At 36.6% G+C, this 16,584-nt stretch overlaps 1 protein-coding gene across 2 annotated transcripts in view; it reads left to right on the top strand.

Annotated features, from left to right (window-relative positions):
* Positions 1-12,842, top strand: part of LOC141769956 (spermatid perinuclear RNA-binding protein-like) — an 84,937-nt gene extending 72,095 nt beyond the window's left edge. The window contains exons 12-18 of one of the 2 annotated variants that reach the window (XM_074639501.1): positions 401-609; positions 1,962-2,111; positions 4,373-4,507; positions 6,732-6,872; positions 6,971-7,094; positions 7,647-7,697; positions 11,565-12,842. In XM_074639501.1, the coding sequence (XP_074495602.1) occupies positions 401-609; positions 1,962-2,111; positions 4,373-4,507; positions 6,732-6,872; positions 6,971-7,094; positions 7,647-7,697; positions 11,565-11,653 (899 nt within the window). In that variant the 3' untranslated portion in view covers positions 11,654-12,842. Of the gene's footprint in view, positions 1-400; positions 610-1,961; positions 2,112-4,372; positions 4,508-6,731; positions 6,873-6,970; positions 7,095-7,646; positions 7,698-7,791; positions 10,047-11,564 lie in introns of those variants that run through there. The other variant, XM_074639502.1, reaches the window with a different exon arrangement.
* Positions 12,843-16,584: the final 3,742 nt, after the last annotated feature.

Below are 16,584 nucleotides of genomic sequence, written 5' to 3'. Positions count from 1 at the left end.
TATGAATTTAAACCTCTCTTGAATATCACCGAGGAGTTTGTTTGGGTTGAAACTGAACTTGAACTACTCTTGAATGATCTTGTTCTTCCAATTCTCGCATGCAGTTGTTGAGTTTTTAATTAAATGTAATGTAACATGTATGTGATCTCTGAAGATTAATTTGGATGTAGAGGTTATAAAAGGTTTTGCACAGTCTGAAAAATCTTGAGACAACATGAGCTGGCAAAGGTTTTCCTCAAACCTGCACGCACCTCAGATTGTGTCTTTATGATGTTGTTATGTATTATGATGCCTTCATGGTCCTGCTGTTGTGTGTTAGCTCATTTTAATTCATGTTTAGTGGTCTTTTAAAACCATGTTTAATATCGCCCGGCTGACATGTGCGTCTCTCCTCCTTTAGTCCTGGACTGGAGGATGACGGATCCGAACCACCCGATGAACGCTCTGATGCGTCTGAATCAGATCCACCCAGGCCTCCAGTACCGCCTGCTGTCTCAGTCCGGCCCGGTGCACGCTCCCGTCTTCACCATGTCCGTGGAGATCCAGGGAACCACCTACCAGGCCACCGGGAACTCCAAGAGGACCGCCAAGCTCCAGGTGGCCCTCAAGGTAGGTTCAGCTGAGGTTAAACTCTTACATGAAACTTTAAGAAATAATCTTTTAGATCTCGGTACCAACCATGTCATACTAGCTGGTCATGAAGGAGGCTAAATAACGCTCCAAACTTATGCTACATTTTAGCAAGGAAAAACCGTCATGTCCATTTTCAAAGGGGTCCCTTGACCTCTGACCTCCAGATCAGTGAATGTAAATGGGTTCTATGGGTACCCACGAGTCTCCCCTTTACAGACATGCCCACTTTATGATGATCACATGCAGTTTGGGGCAAGTCATAGTCAAGTCAGCACACTGACACACTGACAGCTGTTGTTGCCTGTTGGGCTGCAGTTTGCCATGTTATGATTTGAGCATATTGTTTTATGCTAAATGCAGTACCTGTGAGGGTTTCTGGACAATATCTGTCATTGTTTTGTGTTGTTAATTGATTTACAATAATAAATATATACATACATTTGCATAAAACAGCATGAAATTAATTAAATACTTGACAAATCTCCCTTTAAGGTACATTTTGAACAGATCAAAAATGCGATTATTTTGCAATTAATCATGATTAACTATGAACAATAATGCAATTAATAGAGATTAAATATTTTTAATCAATTGACAGCCCTAATATATGTATTTTATGCTTATACAGTTTATCTTTAATTCTATTATATACAAGCAAAAATACAATCAAGTTGTGTATTTTTATTTTAATTTTTTCATAAAAGCTCTCTTTCTGTGTAGCCTAACTAACCGACCATCAAAGTCATTAACGTGAGGTTTCTTACCTTAGACGTGTAATAACTGCTCTAAGTGAAGGAAGTAAAACCCACTTCAGCAGCTCTTCCTCTCTCCGTCTTTTACTGTAGTTTGTCACTCTGCGCTCAGAGAGTCTCGGATGTTTATCACGAACATTAACTTCCACAAAGAAACTGGATGAGCGAACAGAGAATGTTCTTTTAGTGACGAACGTGTTAACTTTGACTGCTCACACTCTGTGTTGTTCACACACATTTAATTCACTCAGTTACACTTTCACACGTCAGAGCTGCACCAGTACAGCCGCTGTTTGTGTTGTTGTTGTTGTTGGCCACTTTGCAGCCACACTGCAGCAGCTGTCAGGTGGTTGAGTGCCTTGCTCAAGGGCAGCTCAGTCATAGATGCTGGATGTGATCGTGTCGGGACATTAGAGAACTTGTACCCGTTACTTTTCTAATGAGATGATGGTCATCCTGGATGCAGTATAGAGAGAATAATGAACTGCTGTGTGTGTGCGTGTGTGTGCGTGTGCGTGTGTGTGCGTGTGTGTGTGTGTGTGTGTGTGTGTGTGTGTGTTGTGGTCTCCTGCTCAGGCGCTGCAGGCTCTGGGGTTCGTGCTCGGCGGCGACGGAGAAGTGGACTCGCTGAGCGCCGACGAGAAGTCAGATGGTGAAGGCAAGAACGACCGGATGTCCACCAGCTCCAGCTCCACCTCCATCACCTCCTCCACAGACGCACAGGAGGTGGGGAGCTCACACACACACACACACACACACACACACACACACACATTATTAACAAGTATACATGAGGATTAGACCGGTGCACAGACGGACAGTCTCACCAGCCCGTGATGTGATGAAGGTTCCTCACTTATTACAACGGTACGTCAGTAAACACATCGGTGAGGTTCATTAAAGATTCTTCAGTTGAAGCATCAACCTGCCAAAAAAACATCTGTAAACTCTCAACTGAAGTCACCTGCGTCTGTTTTGCAGTGTTTGTTTGTTTTGGGGGGGAAGACCCTAAAATATTCATCCAGCTCTTGTTCTCACAGAAGCTGAATACATGAATTTGAAGTCTGCCCGATGAGTGTAATGTAAAATGTAATATGTGTCGTCTTTCTGAAGCTTTCCCAGCTGGAGAATCAATTATAAATAAATACATTTCAGCAGGAAACACTGAATACTCAAAGCTTTTGGCATTTAAAAATGTATTACAACTCTTACCGACCAAGCTAATCTTACTCATCTTGGTATGTTTGGTTAAAAAAATAAAAGAATATTAATGATAAAAATAATCATAAATAAATTTAAAAAAAATAATAATAAAAAATAATAATTGATAATAATCTGTATTTTCGTAGCATTTCAAAAACCGGTTCATAGAGTGCTGAACAAACACAATACGGACACAAGCTGTAATCACTCATTAAACTTTATTGTCATTGCATGGAGTGAAGTTTAGCATCCAACTAGAAGTGCAAAAAGCAGTAAAGTGCAAAGTAATGAACAGAATAAACATTATGTGCACATGCCACCATCTTTGTCACATGCAGTAAATCATAACGTAAAAATGAATAAAACACATCAATAGAATAGGAATAATAGGATAAATACAAACTACGAAAAAAGGCCTAATATGACTGGACATTTTTTTCAGATCTTTTTTTTCAGACTTTTTTGTCTGCCATTTTTCAGATCTTTTTTTTCAGAATGTTTTTTTCGGACATTCTCCACATCTTTTGTTTCAGACTTTTTTGTCCGACGTTTTTCAGATCTTTTGTTTGGGACATTTTTCAGACTTTTTTTTCAGATCTTTTTTTCAGACTTTTTTGTCCGATGTTTTTCAGATCTTTTTTTCGGACATTTTTCAGATCTTTTTTTTCAGACTTTTTTGTCCGACATTTTTCAGATCTTTTTTTCGGACATTTTTCAGACTTTTTTTCAGATCTTTTTTTTCCAGACTTTTTTGTCCGACATTTTTCAGATCTTTTTTTCGGACATTTTTCACATCTTTTGTTTCAGACATTTTTCAGACTTTTTTTCAGATCTTTTTTTTCAGACTTTTTTGTCCGACATTTTTCAGATCTTTTTTTCGGACATTTTTCAGACTTTTTTTTTCAGATCTTTTTTTTCCAGACTTTTTTGTCTGACATTTTTCAGAACTTTTTTTCAGAATGTTTTTTTCGGACATTTTTCACATTTTTTGCTTCTGACAATTTTCAGATCTTTTTTTTTCAGACTTTTTTTTTCGGACATTTTTCACATTTTTTTTTTTTCGGACATTTTTCAGATCTTTTTTTTCGGACATTTTTCCGATCTTTTTTTTCAGACTTTTTTGTCCGACATTTTTCAGATCTTTTGTTTCGGACATTTTTCATACAAATAAAATATTTTAAAGAGAAGAATCAGCTCATTAACAGATCAGCTGTTGTAACATGATCAGATGTTTCACTGCAGAAGTTCTGCAGACCAGAAACATGATGAAGGATTGTATTGTTTTAACGGTCTAAAACTGTCCCATCATGTAATGCTTTCTATCATACTGTATGTTCCCAGCCTGTTTTGCTTGTGATCCCTTAAAAACACATCATACTGGTTATCCACCAGAGATCACTGACAACAAGTTTATTCTTTCACTGTAAATGTCCTGCTCAGTACAAGTCACAATTCATTCTTTAATAACCACATTTAAGAGGTCCTTATAAAAGTATTCATGTTATGTTAAAAGACAAATTGTGGCTAAAGGATCTTGATCAGAATTGTTAAAAGTTAAATTAGTTTGAGCCTTTTTAAATCTGTTGTTTTGGTTCACATTTGTTCTAGATGTAAAATGTTTGATATTAATGTTTGAGTATCAGTCAGATAATGTCAGGTAGTCTTCTTCCAACATGTAGGAGGGATACCTGATGTGACGGAGCTCATAGGTAATCTCGTCTTGAGCACTAAATATATAAGAAATGTGAGTCCTGACTGTGTCTTCTCTCTCCGTCCGTCTGTAGTCCAGAGCTCCAGGTCCGATCCTGACGGCGGGAGGTAAAAACCCGGTGATGGAGCTGAACGAGAAACGCCGCGGCCTCAAATACGAGCTGATATCAGAGAGCGGCAGCAGCTACGACAAACGCTTCATCATAGAGGTACAAACACACACACTCACACACAGCTTCATAGATTTCCTGTCTTCTTTTCAGAGGCTCTTATTGGGAATTGATGAGGGAGGGAACGTGTTTGATGTGCGGTGCTTCCTGCATATCAAAACATCTTCACACATTTTAAAACAGCCCCGAAAGACAGCTGAACATCAAACCGGTTTAATCCTGTGAAATCAATCTGAATCACTCTGAAGGAGTTTACAGTTTTTACATGTAGTTTGTATAAATATCATATTTTTCGTCTCCAGTCTAAATGTCATGACATTATTCGACACCAGTCTTGTTTCCTTTGAGGATTATTTCTTATGATGAATGTCTTTCTCACGTTTGTCCACATACTATACTATAATTTTACAAGATACTAAACTATGTATTTTTTCCATGAAATTTTCAACATGTTATATACTATGACATTTTTGTATGACTTTTTTTTCATATTATACTATGACTTTGTTTAATGAAATTTTACAACATAGTAAACTAAGACTTTTTTCGACCTACTATAGCGTGACTTTTATTCATGAATATTTTCGACTTGCTATACCATAACTTTTTTTTGACATTATACTATGACTTTTTTTCATGAAAATGTTTGACATACTATACTATGAATTTTTTTTTCATCCAAATTTTCGACATACTATACATTAATTTTTTTTATGAAAATCTTCCACATACTATACTATGACTTTTTTTTCATAAAATTATTCGGCATGCTACACTATGACTTTTTTTTATGAAAACTTTCGACAGACTATACTATGACTTTTTTTTACATACTATAGCGTGACTTTTTTTTACATGAAATTATTCGATATACTATGCTATGACTTTTTTCGACATAATATGACTTTTTTTCATGAAAATCTTCGACATACTATACTGACTTTACATTACACAATCAGAATCAGCTTTATTTGTTGCTCTCATTGTACATGCACAGAAATAAATACAACTAAAAACAAAGTAAACAAGAGTAAACATAAAACTGAATCTATTATGTACATACCAGTAGGTGAAAGAAGATAAATACATTTGAAAATTAGAATATATATATATATATATATATAATATAATGGAACTGCTGTGATGTAAAACAAATTTCAGACCTGTCCGACAATAAAGTATTATCGTATCGTATCGTATATATAAATATATAAAAGTATATATAAAAAGTACAACAAGGAACAACAACATACAATGTCACATATAGGCTAAGTCAGACTATTTCTGTGAATTGTAAACCATCATACAGTAGTGCAATGATGCAGAGTGCAAATATGCTGGAAAAACATTGAATGACTAATGTAACAGGTTGCTTTTTATACATGACATAGGTGGATATGTACAGTAAATGCATGTATACATGTAGGTTACAGTATATTATATAGTTTATACAGTGACACAAGTTACATAAAAACTGTATATTTGAACAATTAAACATCATCAGAGTGATGGCCTGTGGGGTAAAAAGTGTTGTCGGGTTGTTTTGGCGTACAGTGCTCTGTAGCGCCTACCAGAGGGGAGAACTTGCAACAGGCTGTGTCCAGGGTGTGAAGGGTCTGCAGTGATGTTTCCTGTCCGCTTCATGATTCTGTAGGTCCTGAATGGAGGACAAGTTGGCACTGATGACTTTTTTATAACTTTGTTATGACATACTGTAATGTGACTTTTTAAGTCGTAGTATAGTATGTCGAAAAACGTCATGGAAAAAAAGTCATAGTATGTCGAGAATTTTCATGAAAAAAAGTCATCGTATAGTATCTCGAAAAAAAGTCAAGTATGTCGAAAAAATGTCATATTATAGTATAGTATGTCAATATTTTCATGAAAAAAGTCATAGTATAGTATGTCGAAAAAAAGTAATAAAGTATGTTGTAAAATGTAATGAAAAAGTCATATTTTGGTATGTCGAAAATTTTCATGAAAAAAGTTCATCGTATAGTATGTCGAAAAAAGTCATAATATAGTATTTCGAGAAAAAAAGTAATATAGTATGTCGAAAACTTTCATGAAAAAAAGTAATAGTTTAGTATGGCGAAAAACATCATAGTATAGTTTGTTGCGAAATTTAATGAAAAAAAGTCAGTGTTGAAAAACGTCATGAAAAAAAGTCACAGTTTACAAATATCAAGACATAAAGGCAACATTAGATTACCTTTGTATACAAACTTCATCAGAAGACTTCCTCCTCTGTGTGTTGTGACAGGTGGAGGTGGACAAGCAGGTTTTTCGGGGAACGGGTCCCAATAAGAAAGTAGCCAAAGCCAGCGCAGCACTCGCAGCCCTGAACAGCCTGTTCTCTGGTTCCAAGTCTACGAGCAACAAGAAGAAGAGACCCAACCCTCCTGTGAGTACATGAAGAGTTTCTACTGTATAGTCAGCTTTACATTAAATCGCATCCTGTTCAGTGTTCCTCATGTGTTCCTGGTGTGTGTTTGTGTGCAGCCGAAGCGGCCCGTAGCCTCGGTGCTGACCCTCCCGGCCCTTGCTGCCAGACCTCAACGTGTCCCCGTCATCCCGAGAGCTCCCTACATCAGCACCCAACCCACACATGGATACATCCCTCCAGGTGAGTCCAGCTGCATGACTGAGCTGTCAGGGCCATTTTCAAATCTCGGTACCAACCATGTCGTACCAGCTATGTCGTACCAGCTTGTCATGAAGGAGGTTAAAACATCCAAACATACGCTCCAAACATACGCTAAATTTTAGCGAGGAAAAACTGTCATGTCCATTTTCAAAGTTATACAGTGGTATACTTTTTAAAAAGCCTGTACAGGGCCAGGAGTAAACATGATACCTTTCCTTTTAAAGAAACACACTTTTTGTTTTATGGCTTTTTGAGTTACATGAGAAGATGAAAACGAATTTGCGTTAACTTTGACAGCCCTAAAAATGATCTTGTTTGTTGGTATAACTTTCCATAAAAGTTCCTTTTATATCTGTGAACATGCTGTTGAGATATCCTGTCGACTACTGGAAGGAAACAAACAGGAATGGTGAAGTAATTAGGGCCTCAGATTACAAAAGATGCATGATGGATCGTCTCATTCAGCTGTTTACATTCATACTCTTTGTGTTGTGTGCAGTAATTACACCGTATCATACTTTCTCCTCCCAGGTTTTGGAGCTCCTTATGGTTACAGCCCTGCAGGCGCCCTCCATCCCTACGGTAAACTCACAGCCGCTGATCAATAATCCATCCGTTATGATTTATCCATCACTACATCCAAACATTTGAGTTCTTTTTCTTTGTTCTTCCTCAGGTTTTCCGTCCAGAATGCCCTCAGTAGTTGTCCCAGTCATCAGAGTCCCCACAACATACCCACTCACCCACCTCTACCCTTATTAGGACACTCACCTCACCTCACCTCACCTCACCTCACCTCACCTCACTTGTAAAGTTACACCCTGACTTTTACTGTATGTTCACGACACAAACGACGTCAAAAAACAACACTGGACTCCACACTGGACTTTTGACCAGTCTACCCAGTCAGTACCGTTGCTGTATAGCATGTTCCCTCATTAGCAACCAGCTAGATTAAATTGGCCATTAGAAAGTTGTGTGTTTGACAAATAAGCTCTTTGATCATCAAAACATTATGCAACAAAAAAACTGAGTTCAGTATTTCCTGAGCTGCAGTGTGTGAAGACAGATAATGTTTTACACTGTAGGGAGCTTCACATCTACTGTAGGGAACTAATGAACCACCCATCATAGAAAACACCAACTATACACCGAAGTAAGCAAACTAACAGTCATTATATGGACCTAAAAAAAAGAATTGGCCACTCTAGAAAAACATCCAACACAGACTACTAAATATCTCCTGTAAGGAAATCAACATTATCTATAAGGGAACTAACCCAAAATCCACCGTAGCAAAGTAGGCAAACAAATATAAAGTCACTATACGGAGCTAAACAAAGAATAAACAGCTTCTTAAGTACACCAACTACTAAACAGCTAATGTAGGAAGAAGTAAAGTAGGAACTAAAGAAACAGTTTCCCCTACTGTGGCTGTTTTTTTAATTCTCAATATGATGTTAAGTTCCCTAAATCATGATGAGCTAACTAAATATTCACCATAGTGAGAAAAAAAATTACACAATTGGCCCCTGTAAGGAACCAAACATCCTCTGTTGGAATTAAAGAAACAGTTCCTTACAGTGGATCATTATTTACTTTCCTACATTGGATACTGTAGTTGATTTTTGTTCATTTTTCTTAAAGTTCCCTACAGTGGCTGACTAAATATTCATTGTAGGGAACTAAAACAACTACTAAGTATCAAACTGAATTTAAACTAAATACATATACACACTGTAAGGAGTTAAAAAATCATATGTAGGGAACTAAAGAAATCACCAAACTACTCGATATCCAATGTAGGGAACTAAACATCCTCTGTATGGGAACTAACTCAACATCCGCCAAAGCAATCTAAATTAACAGTCACTATAGGGAACTAAAATAAAATCAACTGCGACATTAAAGTAGTCAATGTAGGGAAATAAATATCCATCGTAAGGAACTAAAATATTTTGTTGGGAACTAAAGAAACCTACCATACAGACTACTAAATATACAATGTTTTAAACCAGGGAACTAAATAAATTAACTGTAAGGAGCTAAACATCTTCTGTGGGGAACTAAAGAAATTACCAACCATACACCAACTATTAAATACCTACAGTATGGAACTAAATAGTTACTGTAGGGAACAAAAAAACAACACTTACAATACACCAACAACTACAATGCAGGGAACTAAACATCCTCTGTATGGGAACTAACTCAACATCCACCATAGCAATCTAAATTAACAGCCACTATAGGGAACTAAAATAACATCAACTGCGACATCAAAATGTCCATTGTAAGGAATTTTTTGGGAATTTCAGAACTAAATAGTTACTGTACAAAAAACAACACCTACCATACACCAACAACTACAATGTAGGGAACCGAAAAGCCTCTATATGGGAACTAACTCAACATCCACCATAGCGAATTCAAACCAGTCACTATAGGGAACTTAAAAAAACACACACTGACTAATAAATGTAGAGAGATTAATAAAAATCAGCTGTAGGGAACTAAAGAAACAGACACTGTAGGGAACTAAAGAAACAGACACTGTAGGGAACTAAACAACATGAAATATGCAGATATAAAACTGATAACATGTAGACTATAAAATGTAACTGATCAAAGAGCTTCTTTGTCAAAAGGTTAATTATTCCTTTAACTATCACTCATAGATGTGAACGCTGTTTTGTATTTTCATTTCTCTGTCTTCTGATGATATTTTAGGTTTCTGTGGAGGTTTTTATAATAGTCGGTTGCACTGAGAAACCTTTTTCCTTTTGTTTGGATGTTAACAGTCCGAGTTTACACTTACTGTTGTTGAGCCATTTTGTTTTGAGTGAAACTACTTTTTCTTTTCAGAGAGAGATTTTATTTTGACCTGTTTGTAGGTTATATTCTGTTTAAATAAATTAATATTTTTGTCAACAGCCGAGTAGCTTGTGATTCGTAACGGTTTTATCCTGATTCATACACGTTTTATTCACACATCCAGGTATGATTTGCAGTTTCTTCATTTTGAAAATGAATTGTATTGCCTGCAGCAGTATACACTAACATAAAATAGTATTTTACTTTACTCGACCAGTGGTTGTCTTTTAAAAATTGTGGCATATGAAGTTGTATTTGTATAGCTTCCTTAGTTGTAAACATTAACTCTGGTATCAAACATACTCTTCTTTTACCTCACATGTCCACTGAGAAGTGGACGCTTAAAAGAATTTTAATTGTTTTATTACAACTTGGATGATATTTTCAAAGCTAATAATAATGATAATAATAATATTGTTGTACTCACCAAGTTCATTAATGAGATCTAGAAGTGCAACGACGTCACTAAAAAGAAGTCGAGAAACACGCGGTTAGCCAAAAGCATCTGGAGAACAAAAGCATACATTAAAATTATTACTCTACTATATATACAGTAAGCAAATGTATATTAATATATATATATATATGTATACATTTTTATTTTATTTTATCTGCAGGAGTACATGAGTTAACAAAAATGTACATTTGACATTTAACATAATATACATTTGCTTTCATCTGATATTGTTCAAACTTATATAATTCCTAGTGTTTAGATATTTTATAGTGAAAAAGTTAAATTGATTGGAAATTAGAAAAACAATAAAGGAATAAATAAATTAATAACAGATAAAAAAAAAACAAGGGAAAAAAATAAAGTATGAAAAAAAAAGAAACAGATTTTTTTTAATTTAATTAGAAATGTAATAATAATGAGGTAATAAAAAATATAATAAATATAGAACATTTTGTACAAAAGTAAAACAAAATTATTTCTATTCTAGTCATATTCTACCAAAATGGCCTGTGTTGAAGAATGAAATATTATAAAAATAATAAGCGAGTTCAGTCCAAAATGGCGGCAGCGGCTGTTGTCAAAAAAACATAGGAGTTTCGTCTCTTTGCTTCTATACTATTGACAGTAATTCAACACTGTCAGTTGATAGAAATGATGGTCAGAACGACAAAAATAAGAGCCAAGTTGTAATAAACCAGAATTATCCTGCAAGTTAAAGCTGTTTCACACATTATTAACATTATTTGTTATAACTTGTTTGCAAATCTGAACACCCAGAATTCAGCAGTGCTAAAGATTTATGATTGAGAAACAACTGTGTAGAGCTGCTGCTGTCGCTGCTGCTCCTTGATAGAGGTCAATAAAAGTGACAGGCTGCACTGAATCTACTGATTTCCCCTGAGCGCTAAGAATCCTGGGAGCTATTTTAGGCCTCCTGAGAACAGCTACAACAATAACAACAACAGCCACGATAACGTATGTAATCTGCTCTGAATGTGCAACTAGTTTTCAGTGATCATATAGAACACTTCCACAAATCCATTCATGTTCATCCCTTCAGAGGATCTGTATTAAGTGCTAATGATTATCTCTGTTAACCTGGTGTCTCCTGTCTGTAGGCGGCCTGTACATCGACAGTGCCTATTACCAGCCGCAGACCATCGCCACACCTATCATCATCCACCTGGGCCCTCAGGATCTTTTCTGACCCCGCCGACGTACCGAGACCGGACTCGACCTCCCTCCGTTTAATCCCTCACCCTTATTAAACTCTGTCAGCGCCTCTCAATTACTGCGCCGCCGCTCCCACGGGTTCCTCCCTCCACACGAGACACAGCAGCAATATTGAAAGCAATATGGAGGAGAGGAAAACAACCGCGGGCGACACTCTTGTCGAGTCCAGGTCGGGTTTTTTAGGCGAAGAAGAAGCCGCGGAACGAGACCGTCAGAAAAATGTCAATAAAACACAAAGCAATACTTCTTCTGCCTTCGGGAGTCTTTTCCAAAGCGACTTGAGATGCTAAATTCAAAACGGACCATCAGCACCGGCACAACAATGTGACCTACTGTATGTACATATTTACTATCTGTATATATGGATGTATGTGAGTTTTAAATATATATATATATAAACATGTTAATATGTTTGAATATGTAAAAACCCAACGACGGGTAAAAGAAACGTATTTATAATATATCTCTGAATGTAAATACAGTAGTGACTGAAGCTCTCTCAGATATCTATACATTTTAGGAGTTAAATACATTTTACAAATTGTCTATAACACTGTATTGGTATGTTTATGGTATATAATCCCCTATTTAAACATGATCACATGAAGTAGATTAAGTACTCGTTTTCCATTTCATTTTTTAAGATCAGAAACGTTTTATTGACTTATTATCCAACTAAAAAGCTCTTAAATTGTTTAAGTTTGTCACCTGTTGTGAAGTCTCCTGCTGTTACACGTCTGTTGGGGTTGTTAGTTTAAATCAATGGTTCCCAACCTGGGGGGAGGGGCCCCTACAAGGGGTCGCAGGACAAATCTTAGGGGTCACACGAGCAGAAAAACATATTTCTACTACACATAATTATGTTTATTTTTTACAGACTTTTCTTTATTTTAAAGGCTCTCAAATTTAAACAAAGGTTGGAAACTACTGTTTTAAATGGTTGTTGATGGTCCTCAAAGAAAAGGTGCAGCAGGGTTTTAGAAACTTATCTCTGCTAATTAGGAACACGGTATATGTCATTTTTATATACCACAGTATCAATACATATTGCAATATAGTCAATATTAAACTGTTTATGGATTTTAATGTAATCATATGAATTACCTGACATGTCGGCAACATTGGCGACAACAGTCTAATCCAGAGAGGTTAAAAGGATGGATACATTTTTATCATCTCGCGGTATGTATTATCGTGAGAGCTGTAGTTGAACGCTAACGAGGGCTGTCAAAGTTGACGCGATAATATCGCGTTAATGCAAATTCAGTTTAACGCCACTAATTTCTTTAACGCATTAACACAACTTACGATTTTTTAGTTTAAAAGCTAAAGTGAAGATACTGGTATCATATGAAACTAGAAAACCTGATGAATCCATCGGTACCAACCATGTCATACTAGCTTGTAGTGAAGGAGGTTAATTAACGCTCCAAACTTACGCTAAATGTTGGCGAGGAAAAACTGTTATGTCCATTTTCAAAGGGGTCCCTTGACTTTTTTTTTATTATTATTTATTTTAACATTTTTCCGACTTATTCTTGACATTTTTTTTTTCTCAATTTTTTTAGGGACATTTGTCAGACACTTTTTATTATTTTTTTTAATTTTGTTTGACATTTTTCAGACTTTTTGGGGATATTTTTTGGACATTCTTTCAATTATTTTCGACATATTTCAAACTTTTTTTCACATGTTTCAGACTTCTTTTATTTTTTAAAAATGTTTTGGGATATTTTCTGACTTTCGTGAATTACACAAAATGTTGGCGAGGAAAAATTGTCATGGCCATTTTCAAAGGGGTCCCTTGACCTCTGACCTCCAGATCAGTGAATGTAAATGGGTTCTGTGAGTACCCACGAGTCTCCCCTTTACAGACATGCCCACTTTATGATAAGAGTATTAAATACTTAACAAATCTCCCTTTAAGGTACATGATATCTTCTCTCTAGCTTTAAAACTGATTCCGCTACAACCTCCGAAAGATTAAGATAGCTGCCGGGCCCGACGGATTTTTAGGAGGTTAATTAAAAAATTTCAAGTTGCATTAATGCATTAATTAATTAGTGGCGTTAAAACAAATGTGTGTTATTATCATGTTAACTTTGACAGCCCTAAAAAATAGTGTACATGAAGCAACAGCTGCGAGTGGATCAGGGACGAGCTGGGACACTTCAGCTTTTTAGAAAGTTTGTTATCATAGTTTACCGATTTCCCCAGATGTTGCTAAGACACACCTGATGCTAACTGCATAAAACACCTGGAACTTTAATTGATACTCTAAATTGTAAATAAAAAAAATTGTGGAATTTTCCTTCAAGAGAATTTATCAAAATTATTCAAAATTGCCAAGAAACAGGTGAAAAACTATTTACTGAAGCGAGCTACAACGCTAGTAACCATTAGCACTTCACTGGGCAGCAGCCCGCCACAAAAAGTGTAGTTAAAGTGAGACAAATTATTTAATTTAAAGCACCGATAAAGTTGAAGCGTCACCAGATGAAATGACCTGCTAAGATGTTCTCGGTGCGTTATTCCTCGCTGCAGCCTGACTGGAAAGCACAAGTGTCTAAAGCAATATTCAACTCAGGAACCTTCAAACCAACTGAATCTGATCACGTGACGTGAACAGAAACAGATGAGAGAAACTGCTGTACTGTGTATATGAGCTGATGCTTTAACACAATGTGGATATTTTAACATCTGATGTGATATTATGTACCGTTCAAGTGTTGATGAATGTCTCTGGTAGAATGTATAAAACAGATTTTACTGCAGAGGATTTAATCACAAAAGAAGGGGAGAGTGTACTGTATGGGTTTTTGTTGTTTTCATTTTCATTAAAGAATTTAGTTCATGGACTTTAAGGTCTTCATGTTGTCTATAAACTTCTAGATTTGGCTTAAAAATTGGAGAATAATATCAAAGAAATTACTTCTTTAGCATCTTTAGTTGTGATTACAGTCCTGCCCTCTGATTGTATGGAAGTTCATTAACGACAAAAGTGCACACACAGTTCTGCTGTAATGTATCTACAAGTAGAGCGCAATGGGAAGCAGCAGGACATTTTGCATGTGAGGAGAATCAATCGCCAAAACAGAATAGAGGCAGGAGTTACGAACATACAGTAATATTACATGTCCACAGGATCCGTCCTTTCAAAGCTTCCCAATTATTGTCTATGTAAGCAGCCGTGCAATGCATTCTGGTAGAGTGGCGGCGCGATTCGAGAGCCGGAGCGTCACGACGCCCGCTCCTTATTTGCATAAAGTTGAGGTCTAGTCTACTTTATGCAAATCAGCCTCTCGAAACCCCCGAGAATCTTTTAAAACGAACGTTATCGATCCAAAATAAAGACAGATTCAGCAACTAGCGAGATTATTTCTCGCCTCAAATGTTTTCAGAAACACATTTCAGTGAACTATTTTTGTGAAATAAGAGAAGAAAGTTTCCAAACGAGCCTCCATGTTGGTTCCGGTTTGAAAGCTGGGAGCAGCAGCCCACGGAGGGAAAGCGTTCGTCCAATCAGGTGCCGAGTGTGTTGTGTCTAGTGGCGGTCCACCAAGCGTGCCCTCTCGATAAATCATGATCAATAGATGTTTCTAGATAAAATAATTACGGCTGTCAAAGTTACCGCGATAATAACGCGTTAACACTAATTTGTTTTAACGCCATTCATTTCTGTAACGCATTAACGCAGCTTTTATGTTATCATATGAAATTATAAAACCTGATGAATCCATCGGTACCAACCATGTCATACCAGCTTGTCATTAGGGAGGTTAAATAACGCTCCAAACTTACGCTAAATTTTGGCGAGGAGAAACTCATGGTTTGAAAATGTCCAAAAAAAATCTGAAACTGTCAGAAAAAAGTCCTTAAAAATTCTGATAAATATTCCAAAAAATGTCCAAAAAAAGTCAGAAAAACATCTGAAAAATGTCTGAAAAAAGTTTGAAAAATGTTAGAAAAAAAAGTCTGATAAAGCTTGTCGTAAAGGAGGCCAAGTAAAGCTCCAAACTTAGGCTAAATCATTGCCATTTCCCAAAGGGGTCCCTTGACCTCTGACCTCCAGATATGTGAATGTCAATGGGTTCTATGGGTACCCACGAGTCTCCCCTTTACAGACATGCCCACTTTATGATCATCACATGCAGTTTGGGGCAAGTCATAGTCAAGTCAGCACACTGACACACTGACAGCTGTTGTTGCCTGTTGGGCTGCAGTTTGCCATGTCATGATTGGAGCATATTGTTTTATGCTAAATGCAGTACCTGTGAGGGTTTCTGGACAATATTTGTCATTGTTTTGTGTTAATTGATTTACAATAATAAATATATACATACATTTGCATAAAGCAGCATATTAACCCACTCCCATGTTGATAAGAGGATTAAATACTTGACAAATCTCCCTTTAAGGTACATTTTTTTCAAGTATGGATGTAGCCTTACTGATTCGCACAGATTAATTTTGGTCTCACTCAATATTTTTGTCGTTTCTGAACTTCCATACTCATAGTTCTGTACAGCTCCAGCCGTTTTCTTTGATTGTTGTCTTTACTGTGTGACATCATAGTCTTTTCTGATTTTGTAACATTCATGTAAAACTCTGAAATTAAAAAAATAATGTGTAACAGGAAAAGACGAGGCATGAAAGAAGTTTGAGAAATGTGTTTGTTGCTGACCTCCTCCTCCTCCTCCTCCTCCTCCTCCTCCTCCTCCTCCTCTTCTTCATCATCATCATCATCATCAGGGCGAGTCATTCCTCCGGTCACACCCGGCTGCTGCAGCGGAGCTAATTGCATCTGAGCTAAACAGAAAGTCTGATTACACACTGAGAGAATCAAATAACGAGACGCTCAAACCAGCTGTTTCTATGAGAAGCTGAAGCACTTTATGAGAAAAA

Source organism: Sebastes fasciatus, chromosome 6 (genome assembly GCF_043250625.1).
Source record: "Sebastes fasciatus isolate fSebFas1 chromosome 6, fSebFas1.pri, whole genome shotgun sequence".
Taxonomy (NCBI): Eukaryota; Metazoa; Chordata; class Actinopteri; order Perciformes; family Sebastidae; genus Sebastes; species Sebastes fasciatus.
Note: the sequence above shows the minus strand (reverse complement) of the source record. Positions and strands in the feature narration are given on the sequence as shown.